Below are 15431 nucleotides of genomic sequence, written 5' to 3' on the forward strand. Positions count from 1 at the left end.
ACTCCTTTCACCACATTTCGCATGTACTCATCTTCAGTCATGAGATCTGTGCCAAGAGTAGAAGAAACTCATCGTTTTTTTTTCGCCTTGCCGAGAAGTCGAGGTTTTATGATGATTGCAAATTTTCTTGCTCATGTTTCATCTTTTCAGACACTCTTCGCGTGCATCTTTTCTCATTTACTGATTAATTATCAATTGTGTTTTTGTGATTGAAGAATTTTAAACAGGATTTTGTTGAGCACTGATTTTATTATTTCCATAATTATAACGTGGAGTTAGTAGCTCTGGAGTTTTTCGCCCTTTTCATGGATGCCAAAAACATACATATACACAGTCCGGAATGTTATATGAAAGTCTCTAAATAAACCAACTTCAATTAGTCCGTCTGAACGTTGGCGGTAGAATTGTTTTGCCAAAGCGAGCACTGAAAAGGTATGGCAAATGAAACATAGAAAATGCAGATTAAAGTCAGGTGTGTATTTGAGCTGTTATTATGCACAGTAAATACCCGAGACTTTGTCTAATGTTCTGAGGAAAATTCATCCAAATTTTAGGGATTTTCACCACAAGATTAAAACGACTTAGATTTCTATTCTTTTGTTGTTTCTCTTTAGTGAAATTCATCTGATTTTTTTTTTTTACCTTCTCGTGCAGACAATCAATCTTTCCCTGAATCTATGGCAAAGTTTATAGTTGACAATCTGAATAGTCAATCTCGGTCGATGGCCGTTGAGAAAATTCACCGTCGCTCTGGAAGCTTGGATTGTTGATCCAAGTTGAAATTTTCCAATTAGAAAGGACAATAGCCTCAAGGGTGAAAATCATGCTCAACAACATTAAATATTCAGCAAGATTGATTGATGTCCTCGAGGGATGTTTTTTCTTGCAATCTTTCCAACACGTCAAGACGAATTTCTTTGATCTCATCTCGAGATTTCAGGTGTTTTCCAGACTGACATTTATGTGGAGTATTTTTTTTTTTTGCCAGAAACTCAGCCAGAAACATTGTAGAGATTTTGTGGGTGGAAAGTTGCGCAAATGTTGCAAATGTGTGTGTGAGAAAGGGAGAAAATTATGTGCCACAATGATGAAATTAAGTCACCTTTTATAGGTGATATTTAACCATGTGGCTTTCACCTCAAAATTCACCCCTAATGAGCATTCATTATGGCGCTGAGCACATCACAGGAGGGATTTTCCGATCGAGTCGACAACACAACACCCGACAATTCTCCACTTTGAGCACCGGTGAAATAATAATGAAGATTGAGGAAGACAATTGAGAAGTTCTCGAGACTCATTGAATGCATGTTTTGCGAGCGCTCTATAGTGTGAGGTGAATTTAACTTTATTATTTATTAAAACTTCCACAATTAACCATCAAATCGACACACACAGACAATTTTCGACGGTGTTGCACTGGAAAACTTTCCACCCAGAATATTTCATAGGTGGGCTGGAAGCTCTCTTCCACCTGCATCCCCACACCGCATCTCACAGGCTGACATATCCCAGCCAGGAGAGCTTCACACACGACGATGGAAATATTTGGAAATTCCACCTTGTTTATGCTCCCCGAGAATTGCTAAAGTATTCTCATGGTAAAACTTTATAATTAATGAGAATTCTCCATCGTGTATGTTTGAAATATTTCAACAGAGACACTAAATATTATAATTCTGCCATTTCGCCTGGGTCACACAGTACAACCCAAGTATTAATTACTCACGGGAGATTATCATAATTTGCACACACACACATACACCTATTTTATTCATATTCAATTTTTCCCCACTTATGTCATAAGAAACTTCCCCAATTTGCCACCTTGTTTGCCGTCCATGAGAAGACCTTTTAATTAAAACACTCAATTTTGTGGCCCAATTGCCGGAGCTCTCAACGATCTCCTTCTCAACTTTCCACCCCCATCAAAATGGTTCTTGTGAGAAAATCTCTCACTGAGTGGAGTTTTACTATCTGCAATTTCAGCACTTTATTTGCATCTCCTCACCCGAGATGCAGGGAAAAAGGAGGTGCTTTTTACGATCCTTAAAGCACAATTTGTTTTATTAATTCAACACCACATGAAAATGTTGCCATTCCCGTTGCCTTATTAAACTTTTAAATTCCCACTAGAGGTTATGACATTTAAAGTGACTCCGGATTGAAATGCATCCCCTCCCAGCCGAAGGCCTCGAGGACACTCAGGAGTGACCAATTTTCCCGATAATTTGCTCACATTGTCAATAAATGGCATGTGCAGCCATATTTCACTCATCTTTTCGCTCTATTTAGTGACAAATTGGAGGAAGGACGCACACAGGGCCATTGAAAGAGGCCCACAGAGAGTGTCTTTTTGTTGTCATGTCCCTCCACGGCAACCCCTTCTCGCCGACGTTCCTCAAATAATTAATTGGTATCAATAAATCACGTGGACTGTTGCAAAGGAGGGTGTGAGGCCATTGATGCTGCATCCAGGCGCTGGGCCTCTGGGGATGGGTTCTTTGTGTCGTGAGTTTTGGTCATTGTACCTGTCATGTTGCATATTGTTAAATGCAAATATATATACGAGAAATTACCTTCGAGCGACAATCACTCCATACTCAAAAGCCCAAGCCCATGTATTTGGAGAGTCGCCCAGAGATTCATCCCAACTAACACGTTTGTCCTTATCTCAGAGCATTCCCGAAATATTCAAATATGTGCAGAATTTACAGGAAAAGCAATTGAGAGACTCTCATTACTCGCTCAATTTATTGACTGAATTTTGATGAAACTCATCATTTTGCGATAATTTATTTCCAAAAGCCACGCCCATTTACATGCTCCGCCCACCAAGTCACGATCACAAAGCTAAATGAGTGTTATAAACTTATTTGATGGGGCAAATGTCCTCACAATGATCTTTAAGCCATCTCAAGTGTGAATACAATATTGAGACAGATTCTAGTAGCAAAACAACCTTCGAAAACCGCTATTCTGTCACACCTTCTTCACTTTCCCACCTCTTCAGCTGGATTATCCCGGAAGGAGAGCCTCAGGATCTAACCAAACTCCTCCAGACCGAAACCCATCGATGGTGTGTGGCTTTCCACTCATCTGCAAGTGGATCGCCCGCACCCAATCTAACTTTGGAGCCACTATTTATGCATTCCACCGTATTGCATGTGAATTGTGCCTTCAAATGGGGTTGGAGAATTAAGGAGTTTCCCTTCCACACCTTCACACCCATTTCTGCATTTACCCAACACTCGAGACTCGAGGACTGAGGCGCTCATATACTTGGACACGTTAATATCCCACCATTGCAATTTCTCTAGTTTACCTGAGCGCCTCTATGCTGCAATTCGCGTCACTTATTTGTCCTAGCAGATTACATGAAAACGAGGGAGATTAGATTGTAATTGTTAGTCGTTTAAGTGGAATGAAATTGCAAAACTGAATTTACGCCAAGAGACATTCTCCTCGGGCCAAGAGTGGATGGAAAGTGAGGCAGGAGGATTTGTTTATGGGGTCATGGATGGTATTAAATGTGAGCGAATAATGGAGAGATTGTGTTGTATTTAACAAGGTGAATATTGCACCTTATATGAGGAAAATTTTCTCACTTTTCGCACCCAAATTCTTCACCCAATCCATATAGCTTTGCCTGGTCGGGTGGAAATTCAGTGATATTTCCAAATTTACAAGAGGATTTCCACTGTCTCTAGCGTTGCCTTTCGATGCCTCAATTGAAATTTATGATGGAGCATCACGGCGAATACGGAAAAGTTGGGGATTTTTAATGGACTTGGGATGAGGTGGAATCCCAGAGAAAGCCAGCAAAGATGTGTGCGGCACATAAAAAAGGGGACGACCGAGAAAGAGAGAGAGATCTGATGCCAAGGAATATCCCTCGGAAGATCAAGACCAGGGATTAATATCCAGGGCATTTGCATATTCGATGGGATTTTGTCACCACCAAGGAGAGGATTTTCTTGTGTGTCAGGAAAAATGCGTGTTTTGCCTGCAAAATGCCAAACTAATTTGTATTTTTGAAGGGAAGTTTTCCGCACCCTCTCAAGGATTTAAAAGTCATCATTCACAATATTTTCTGCAAAGTGTAAATCCACCCTCATTTCTGCCAACCCCAAAATACGTGCGGAGTCATTTCGCGCCGAAGAGAGCTTTCATTAGTGGGCGAGAGGAGCTTTTCAACTCTGTGGCGCGCGCGGGCAAAAAAGCGGCATCAGTAATGAAGATGAAAAGGGAGTTTATTTTGGGCAATTTTTTACATCGTCACAAATGAGAGTAGAAGAAATAGTAGAAATTGTTTGTGTGAAATTCACATAAAAATGATGATAGAATTTCCACCCTCATCCCTCTCTTTGTCTCTTCGCTTGTCTCTCGTGTTCTCAAGCTTGGATATCCTCGCCGTTTCTTTCCCACCCACTCAACTCACTTCTCCTTCCGAGGACATTGAGATTAGAATCGGAAAATTTATGCGAGTGCAAAAGAGAATTAGAGGAAAATTTATTATTATTGGATGGGCTTCAATCGATTTTTCCTCGTTGGAAAATCGCGCGACAGCGTAATCTGATAGCGCGTGGCAATCGCATGTCGTGGCCTCCGGAAAATTTACACACCGCACTCTCGAGTTCCTCATCCACACGGGGGTGAAAATGGCAAAAAGACCACCCCATTCGGTGGCAATTTTAATAGAATTCCTTCAAACTTCGGCGCAACTTTTTTTACCTTTACCACCCACCAAGTCATCGCCCTCGCCGCCTAATGCCATTTTCGCAATTCGCCCAGGGGAGGAAGAGAAGAAGTTGGCTTACCTGCAAAGAGAAGAGAGACAAGTCATTAGTTGAATATCCCGCATTTTTATAGAGACAATAAAATTGGCACAAATCATCCCTTCAACACCGCCGCGCTCATAATTTCGGGCATCGAACTCAAAGAGAGAGAGAGAGCGTGTGTGTGTGTGTGTGTGTGTGTGAAGCAAATAGGGTGGAATTTGGGTGGTCAAATACATTTCCCATATTTGTCGCCGACCATGTGCTGCCGGCAATTTATTTGCGAACCCCCCCGAAAGTCCAGCACTCACCCTACTCCAAGCCGCCCAGCGAAATGGGACACACTTGATCGATTTTTCACTCACAGACGCCACGTGAAAAATCACTGCACTAGACATTTTCATGCAAATATCCAGAGAGAAGAGGATTTTTGCCTCGTTTGGTCGCTTAAGGGATCTTCAAGAAGTGTCGCTCCTCAGTGTGTGACTCATTTTGTATGGAGAAAGCTTTCATGATTCATGACTGAGTCATAGTCTCACTGAGAATTTTCCGGTAAAGGCCAATAATTTCACATTTGAGTGCAAGAAGCATAAGCACATGGTATTTATTTGAATTAAAGAGAACTTTGCAATAATGTTACAGTTGAAATGGACATTGAAGGTGATTAATAAAAATAATTTAAATACTGGATCAAATTTAAGGGAAAATCTGCTACATATAAAGTTTAAAATTGTAGCTATATCAGCTCAGTTTTACCATTTTGCTGTATCTCCCAAAAAACACCCCCAAAACATGACATGGAGCATCTATGTCAGTTGGAATCCTGTGTAAATCGTGTGAAATTCCTCACCGAGGCTGATAAATTGAACTATCAGTGTAACAAATGAATGGTCCAGTGTTAATTCAGCTGCAAACTCAATCGATTGGAGTGACTTTTGCAGTGCCCAGGGGTGGATTTTGGTGCGGAGGACGAGAAACACTCTTGTCAAATACTTCTGGTCGACATCAAAAGCCGACCCCATTAAGGTAAAATCCCACCAATGAAATTAACAGATTAACCCCGATAATATGCCCATAATCGCGACGGGGAGTATAATTTTAATGAAAATTTCAAGGGGGATTTGGGAGTTTTTAGCCAGATAGTTGCTCAGAGTGGAGCTTTTACGCACATGAAGAGATTAGTGACGAATTTGCGATGGGTTTTTTTTTCACCCACACACTGAAAGCTTTCCGATACAACAAGCGGAGAGCTTTCCACGGGATGGGCAAAAGATTATTCTGTGCACTTCTCCGCACAACAGGGGTGGAAAGAAATAATTGCGATGACATCGAGTGCTGAATTATTAACAAGATCGGCACGAATATCTTTGGGTCGTGTTTCTTCATCTCCAGTTTCTCACGGATGCGGTATTATATGAAAAATAAATTCAATTCCATTCCTTTTATGCGTGTTGTGCATCCATTTGGGTGGTTGTGAGCGTCTCGGTGCCATGCGGAAGCTGTAAAATGAGCATTGGATGCGATATTGAGGCGAAATCAAGCATGGCACCATTGGCAACATCTGCGGAGGACGAGAGACAACTTTAATGGCGATCGAGGGGTTTGGGAAATGTCTCATTTATTATGAATTATCCACAGCACAGCACATCCACAGGGTGTTGGATTCTTGATGGGCGAGAGGCGAAGGTATATCTTTGCCACTCCGCAATTTTATTTCATCTCTCCACGGAGATGGGCTTGTGAGTTTTGCTGCCAAGGAGAGAGAGAAAGAAGGGAGAAATTCGCATGAGAGGCAAATAAAAACACAAACTACTGCAGCAATTGAAGGCAAAATGACGCCTTCGCATTCTTGGGCGGAAAATCCACCCCGAAAATCCCTCTCCAGGGATCTCAGATGAGGAGGATGCGAAATAAAAGAAATTGCTTGATAAATATTCAATGGAATTGAGATGTGCAAGGAGATGCCAAATGAGAAGGTTGCTCTTCTACAACATTTTCCCACCCATACAGAGCTTTTCAATACCATTCTGCAGTTTCCCATCGAGAAACATTTCATTCCATACAAGAAATATAAACAGACTCTGTGTTCTTAGTTTGCTCTAGAAATTATCGGTTTACATTTTTATCCAATTCAAGATAACATATTCAATACTTCAAGTAGATACAATGTGCTCTGAGAAGATTAAAGTGTTGGTTTATAATAATTTCTAATATCTTTCCTCTAACAGTGTCTAGATTTTGCAAAAATTATCAAGTTTTTGCACATTATTAACACGTGGCCAAGACTGTTCTTCTGTTTTGTGGCACTTTTCTGTGCTAATAGAATTGCAATTTGGCTTTTATGGAAGACTTTATATGATCATGAATAATCACTGTAATTTCAAGTGTTTCAAAACACCTTTTTACTACCTCATTTCAATTTTATTAAGCATACTTATCAATTTGCCAAATCTTACTTTCTAGCAAAGTCGTCGCAAAGCATTAGCATTCGCGTTCAGGTATTTCGAAAAGTGCCCGAAGCCCCAGGCGAACAATGACCTTTTGGAAGATCAGCACTAGTCATTTTTGCCCGGAAAATTCGCATAAGCACAAAAAAGTGATTGGGCTCGAGGGTGAAAGCGAAGGGAGGGAGAGAGAGAGAGTAAAAATTGATGGCTTCAGTTTGAGGTGAAGTTCCTCAGATCGGAAAGCGCACGAAAGCTTCTGTGAAAAGTGGGTGACAATGTGAGGTCACGGGTTTGAGAGTGAATAAGTCTGACAATTTTATCCACAGCCCCTCGCTTGTGATGCGCGTGGGAGGGAATTTTTTACGACTTGTAATCAATAAATCATTTTGCTGACATTAAACTCCACCACGTCGATTGGGGAGTTATGCTATGTGTGCGGGTGAGAGAATTAGGGGGTGATTTCTTCCTTTAGCCACAAGGCAGAAAAAGCGACTCATGTTTGTGTATTAAATCGAAATTTATTGTACATAAAACTTTTATGTCTGCCTGGGATGCTTCTCCTTTCTCTCCTCAATATTTGACCGAGTTGGGTGGATATGATGTCATTGGGCGTTTGGAAGCCAATGGAATTTACCATATACGGAAGGGGCGCATGAATTTTCCTATGTAGTTATTTTAACTTTTATCTTATTCACCAGTTTATGTCATAAATCACTCGATTGTCTCTCGCTCGGCTCGAGTACTCAACCCACTCTCAGGAAAAATCATGTGCAAGTGTGTGGAATTGTTGCGTGTGTGCCGTTCATTTTCCATCCCCCATACTTTCTTTCCTATGATAACGGATTTTCCGCTACGTGGCGCGATGGAAAAATGTCCCAATCAAATTATCGAATCACTTTTCACCTCATCCTCGCAATGTCGCCAGTGAAACATGGTCACGATAATTGGAGGTGGAGAATTCAAAAAGGATGAGCTCTCTGTCTCTCTTGTCTTGGGTGAAAGTCACAGTGGAGTACTTTGTGTGTGTGTGTGTGTATGACAAAGTGAAGGCAAAAGGGATGGTTTTTGGCGAAATAATAAAAAGGTCGTAAAAAATGTTCAGTGTTGTGAATTTCCACTCCATCTTTCCAGCCCCCTTTTCGTGGCATACACACACTCCTTCCCGCTTAAATATTCCAAACATTACAATATTATTATTTTTATTGCTATTATTGTCGAATGCAGGCCCACCAGAAGGGGTTGTGCTGCCATGTTCAGGGGGCATGTTATGAAATTCTCATCGTTTTAGCAAATTTGTCGACTCCACCTCCGCATGCGGAGACATTCAAATATTTATCCGCCAGCAAGAGAGTCAGTGGCACAGTGAAAATGGCACAACAAGGGCCAAATATCGTGCTGCAAAAGCATACACTACACCACTGAAGAGAGGCAAAGAGAGAAGAATAAAATCCCCAGCACTTCTGGGGTTGGAGCTTTCAGGGTTGAATTTTATGTTTCTCGCATTGAGAGGGAAAAAAGCCACAAATTTGAGAGTCATACACTGAAAATAATTCAGGTGAGCACCATAAAATTCACTGCCATGGAACGTGAGTAGAGAGCAACTCCTTCAGGACAAAAGAATCAAGACACCACGACATACCATTAAGTATTGACGCGACCATTTGCTGATTCCAAACTATTTCTTGAAATCTTGAGAATTCTCCAAGTGTCTTGATCGAGTCTCTCTTGTTTTTTTCAAGAGCCTTCGGAAGAAAAGAAGTTATGCAACTGTGAAAAGCTATGTAACTCAATGTTGACAGGATGTTTCTCTGCCTTAGCCAAATTGAAATGATATTCTGAGAAAGGTCCCCATTGTGTCGTCCTCAAGAGTGCAATTTGATTAACCTTCTCTGGGTGAATTTTTTGGGGTAAAATTCCATCATCCACCATTTCCCATCATGTCGATTCACGTGAAAGTTTATCAGCAGCCGTATGAATAGATATTGCCATGCCGAGCATTTCAATGGGGAGTGCAGAATAAGAGAGACGAAGCAGAAGGAATGCTCATGCGATGGACAATTGTGGCGGAGGAAAGTTCTCCGCCAAGGTTCACTGAACAATCACTGTTGTGGGGAAAATGTGATGCTGTGGAAATTCATTTTTTTCTTCACCAATGCGGAAATCTCGAGATTCTTCATTCAGCCTTTCCACAGTCAAAGACACATCCTTACAAGTGGTTGTGGATATTTTCATTTGCCAATTTCTGTCATCGCACACACACATTATTTCCGCGCTTCCAGACATTGGCTGAGATATGTTTCTTCACTTGCAGAGATCAAAAGAAATCATTCTTGGATGGATCGACATAAGTGCAGCCCAAATTGCCATATCGTAATTCGACGTTTGAATCGAAAACTACTGAAAGTCAAAATCGTCATTTTTCAACATTCACCCGTCAAATTGGACATCAATAAGAAGTCTCTTTTCTAGCTTTTTAACCATTTTTCATATCTTTCAATTACATTATTCAGGGTTATTTAAAATGCCACTTGTAGTGGCTGAGCGTTAAGTTGAGCTGGAGTGTTGGTTAAAGCAAAACTGCAGAGCTTCAACGCACTTTTTTCTGGTCTGAAGAGTCCTCACACTTCACCAAAAGCGCTTAAGTTCATTTATGGTGTTTTACTGTGCTCGCGCCTCAATACAAATCATTATGCTTTTCTGCATTCCCAACGCGGACACAGGGCGGAAATTTCAAGTGGCATCGCGTGAAGTGAGTATGAGATTATCGAGCGATTATGAGGGATTTTCTTCAGCTTTCGTCGCAACTTTCACAGCACGCATTCACAATCACAAGCGCCGGACCACAAATGAGAATCATCACACTCAAGACGCTCCTTCGATATTTTTTATGTGTCCATCGCTGGGGCGATAAAGAGTGATTTCGTCTATGCTTTTGCCTCATGTGATTAAATTGGTATTAATTTTCTGCACAGACAGTCGCGTGCTCGATGGTCGTTGGGTGGCGCCTGGGAGTCGCCCGAAAAGCATGGCCTAAAATGTGTGCGCTTTGGAGAACTTCGCCGCCCCTCTATCTCATGGCGCCACGGCTCCATGTGGTCTCGTGACGCAAGAGTCGAAGGGGTTGGTATTTTACAAAATTCACAAGCACAAATTAAATATTTATGCCGTTCCCATTCACTGCAATACCCCAAACCCACCGTCAGTCTGCCAGCCCTCTCTGAAGTGTGTGTGTGTGTGTGTGTGTGTATGTGCTTCTTTTTGCGTTTTCCTCCGTGTACAATTGGACGGATCGATTGCACCGCACTGGAACATTCTGCACGCGATTTCCCGAAGCGATGAGACGCCAGTGCGGCCACCAGGCGCCTCCACTCACTATTAATTCAATTTCTTTCCACTGTGTGTCCGGATACTCTTCACTCCCTCGGCGAGTGAATTTCTCTGAATTTTCCCACCCACAATTGTGGGGCATTATCGCGAGGCTTTACCAGTGAAAATCAAGAGGATTTAGCTCGTTTTCTGATGAAAGCCATTGAACCCCATGCTTTCAGTATAAGAAGAAAAAAAAAACTCTATATAATTACATGTCGGCCAGACTTTGAATCACTCATTTGCTGTTCCCTGGAAAATTTTTACCAACACCACAACCGTTTATTTTTAATCGGACTAAACTCAAAATCCCACTCGTCCAAAAATACGGGGAAATTTCTCCTGGATACGTTTTGTATAAAAAATCATCAAATTTAATATTTAATCCGCGGCAGTTCACTCATCCCCCGACTCACCACTTGATTCAGTTTGAATATCAATTCGCCTGGCCAGGCTTAGATTCACGCAAATAGCGGCCATCGGTAAATCTGCACAATCAATTATTCATACATTTCCCCGTGTGTTCGCGTGAAAAGCTCTTTCCCGGCACACCGTGTGAGTGGAGATTTTAATTTTCCACCAGATATTTGTTCAGCAATAATAATAAAAAAAAAAACGGGGAAAATTGTAAGTGAAAGGCAGCAATGGGGTGGGAAAATTAGCTGGTCGTCCTGTCAACAGGTTGTCGAATGATTGTGGGTGGGCAAAAATTGGGAATATCGGGAAATGTGCAATTGTCACAAGGAATATAATTCCCATCGAGGACTCATTAGAGTGTCTGTTTATCTGCAATTAAATTGAATTCTATCGCCACAAATCTCATTTTCCCCTCTGCATCATAAATTAATTCTACAGGCATGAGTTTTGCCAATAACACATTAAATGCATTTTGTGGGATGGAACAAACTGCTGCTAGAAATGAAATATTCAAATGTGCCATTAATTCTCATGAGTTTTGCTGTCACACAGAAAATTATCCGCACAATCTGGAATTTTTATGTGACACATACACAGAGTAGAGAAAAAGAAATTCAATGAGTTTTCCCCGCTCACATTTCTATATGGAAAAGTGTTTCTTTAGACCAAAACTTTAAATGATTCCCCAAGAGAATTTATTGAGAAACTTGAGCAACATTCTCCACAACTCACTTTTCGCGAAAAAGGAAGGGGCGAATATTGCATGAAATTTCAATGCGCGATGAAAAGTTAAAAATGAATTTTAATTATCCAATTTCTTGCCTCTTCACAATTTCCAAACCCACCGAAATTTTCTCTCTCCGCCGAAGCCTTATTGTCAGGAATTTTAGCAGAAAGAGAGCATCTATATTTTTTATCGTAGAGCCAACTTTCTCAGCTCTGAGGCGTGCCCATATTTCTCCCACAACCCCCCTTCACTTCGTCAAACATTAATTCAAAGACAGAAATTCAGCGAAATTTAATTAGTTTCATTACACATCGCAAGAGAGCAGGAGAAAACTGCCGCGAAAAGAGCTCCAAAGTTGATGTGAAATTTTCCAGGGGTGTGAGCAACCAAGGAAAAGGGGTACCCGAATGGAAAACAGTAACTTTAATTTCACCCTCAATGGAGAATTGTCGCGAAAAGAAGGACCGTCAATGGCAAATAGTCTTTCATTTGCTTGTAAACTTTCCTCCGCTCTTTGTGAGACATAATTTGCCATGATATTCATGGCTGATAAGCATATTTATGCACAGCGAAGTTCAATATTTGAAATTCTAGAGAGTCATTTGGAGTCTCCATGACACTAAATCGTCAAAATCTTCGCGAATCAATTTGATAAAAGTATGTAATCACAATTTATCGCATGCGTTGCTCAAACTCTTGAACGTTGAAATTATGTCAGTTCGTCTTTGAAATTCAATTTGACAATGATTGCCAAAAATCCATCGCAAAAAGCGACTAGTTTATAAATAAACTGCACACAGAATACGCAAAATCATCCCTCTGTGAAACACCATCTCACAATAATCCTCACCTTGTCAAGTGTGTGACATTGTGAGCGTCTTCAGTCAGTGGAAAAATCATAAAACCACATCACGAGTTCGACGGGAAATAAAAATCCAGCAAAATGTCTGGCACGTCATTCAAGTTCAATTTTTATTAAAAACTTGTCCTTTGTCGGAAAAGCACCACGCTTGAGCTTTTCCCCACCATGAAAAGCAGCATCTTGCATTTTTGCTGGGAAAGTTGCAGTAAGATTTTTTTTTCGGCGAAAAAGAAAACTTTTCGTGTGGTTGTCGAAGTTCTTTTTTTTTCCCGTGAACAGAGAAAAGCGCGCAAATTTTCGAAGGTGTGAGAAAATTTTCGTCGTTGTTTTTCCCTCTATACATATTCGCATTTTATCGATTCCATCCTATGTACTAGGATGCTGGTTAGCAATGCAAAGAGGTGAATAATGCAGCGAGTTTATATCCTGTGGCGAATATTATTCACATATTTCAGCTTTATTTCAATCACAGCTATTTTATCACTAGCAATATAATCAATAATTGGGCAAGTATGGCAAATACACTGCTTTGCATTCCTGCTGTGGAAGTTTCCACTAAACCGCAAATACTCTGTATGGCTTTGATCAATTATTCATCAAATTGTCTCTTACTGCTCCATACCGTCTAATTGGACAGACCGTAATTATAGATTTCGTCACGATCTCGCCCTGGGTATTAAGCTCTCAATCTGTCGAGCTTTTGCCAACGGAAAAAGAACACCCCCGCGGGCTTTGGGGGGGGAGAATTGATTGTGATTCCGACATATGTATCTTACCACCCACCATTTTCATCCTTGGGTGTGAAAAATTCAACGTGATATCCCTCTGGCATGGGAGATATCTCAGGTGTGGGATTTATTGGAAAGAGCTTGCATAAAATTTACTTTTGAATGTCTAGACAACACTCCTTGAGTCGCGCCACGGAACATTTCCCACGCTTGTCACATTGCCAAAAAATATCCCCGCACACAACTTTTCCCTGGGAAAACTTCCAACCATATAACTCGTGTTCTATGTGGCGGAAACATGTGTTCCAATGTACTCTGCAATTCCCTGCCATCTGATCCATAATCCAGGGTAGCAATATTGCCGAGAGTCTCGTTCTTGAGCAGAATTTTTTGGCTCCTCGCGCACCAAATTGAAGCCATGCAGAAATTTCAAACTGAACATCGCACATAGTTCAATTGCTAATCACTCAATTATCACCCAAAACATCACTGCAACACACACACACACGACGTGTTGACATGTAAAGTTAACCGTCACACTGGACTTCAGTATGTTCGCCTTGGCCTTGGCCGAATAGCGAGAGCTTTCTGACTCTCTCAAGTTAATTTTCTCCCAACTTAATTTTGATACAATTTTCTAATTGAGTTTCAACTTGGGTGTATTTGTCTCCTTGGAACATTTTCCATCTGTATCTGGTTAATTGCCGTCAAAGAGGAATTTAATTAAAGTTATTATCAAAAACAACATACACACGCAGTATGGCTACACAGAGAGCTAAATAAGTTTTCCCCAAGAAGAGGGACATAAATTCTATCTCCCAGAAACCATTCCCTGGATTCGCGTGAGCGCGACAGTGCGGGGTTGCGAAAGTTTATGGGGTTGAAGTGACAATATTGCGGGGTATGGCTGAGCACGGGAACGGTTGGAAATGGATCTGGGTATCATCCACATGGCATCTTATTTCTCTCCATTGCCACAGACGCCCCCGCAAAAGAAGTGCATTTCCATGGGAAATACGCCAGGCTGAGAGTGGGGGTTGCACGGCTCTCTCCAATGTGGGCCATGGAGAATCATAAATAAGACTGCCAAGTGGTCGGGAGTTGAGGGTGTCATTAAAGTTTTCCACGTGAAACACGCGCCACGGCGGAGCGCAATTTACGCCAACACAGAGGATCGTGTGTAAATTGTGGAATTTCATGCCGAGAGACTGGAAGATAGAGAACGACTTCCGCCCATCTGTAACGCGATAAGTCAATAAAATGAATGAGATGGTAGAAGCCACCTGAAGACGCTCTGATCATTCTCCAGGAATTCTACACTTTTGCCTTGAAATTGACTAGCCTCGGGGAATTCAATTCACTTCGTATACATCCACATTCAGCCGGAAACTATAGTCCATATTCTCCCAACCCCCCTCCCCCCATCCAGCCGAAGGGTGGATGCTGCAAAAGGGCGGCTCATTGTGAAAATATTTAATTTTGTCATAATACCTCCCATCACAAATCCACACGCATTCAACATTAAATAACAACAATATGTCGTGCACAATGTGAGATTAAATGCGACAAAATTGCAACGGTTTCGGCGGGGGTAGGAAAAAAAAAGGACGGCCGGCCAATGCAAACAATGCGTGAGTCACATCGTCTCCGTGATTTATGATTATTTCGGCACAGTATCGTTTCCGATTAACTGCACAATTTATTTTTCATCAAAAATTAATGACACTATCAATGGGACATTATGTGTCACTAAAATGTAATTCACCACCTCTCCCCCCCCCGCCACACCGCGGGCCACCCTCGCGGCCGGGATTGGCGGAAACCCACCAATTTGGCGAATTCGCATTTGCCACTGCCGCTCGGCGCTCACTCACTAAATAAATGAATGAATGACCCGCACACGGCTCTCTCGGAAAAAGCTCCGACTGATGACATATGCGCTGCACATTTTTACGCCGGACCCGCCATAAATCATTCGCACGTCGCTGTTTATTGTCGCCACAGGGTGGTGAAGTGAGGCGGGCGGTGCAAAAAATGACCAGAGCGAGTTGCTGGCCGAGACGAGAGATCGTCATGGTGCTGGGGAGGCATTAATCAGACGTCACT

At 41.7% G+C, this 15431-nt stretch overlaps 1 protein-coding gene across 16 annotated transcripts in view; it reads right to left on the reverse strand.

Annotated features, from left to right (window-relative positions):
* The window catches only part of LOC132256221 (protein muscleblind), a 153312-nt gene that overhangs the window by 60219 nt on the left and 77662 nt on the right, over positions 1–15431 (reverse strand). The window contains exon 3 of one of the 16 annotated variants that reach the window (XM_059752505.1): positions 4610–4820. The exons of the other annotated variants lie outside the window; for them this stretch is intronic. Within the exon in view, the coding sequence (XP_059608488.1) occupies positions 4752–4820 (69 nt within the window). The 3' untranslated portion in view covers positions 4610–4751. Of the gene's footprint in view, positions 1–4609; positions 4821–15431 lie in introns of those variants that run through there. 16 annotated transcript variants of the gene reach the window in all.

Source organism: Phlebotomus argentipes, unplaced genomic scaffold, assembly GCF_947086385.1.
Source record: "Phlebotomus argentipes unplaced genomic scaffold, Phlebotomus argentipes genome assembly contig_5, whole genome shotgun sequence".
Lineage (NCBI taxonomy): Eukaryota > Metazoa > Arthropoda > Insecta > Diptera > Psychodidae > Phlebotomus > Phlebotomus argentipes.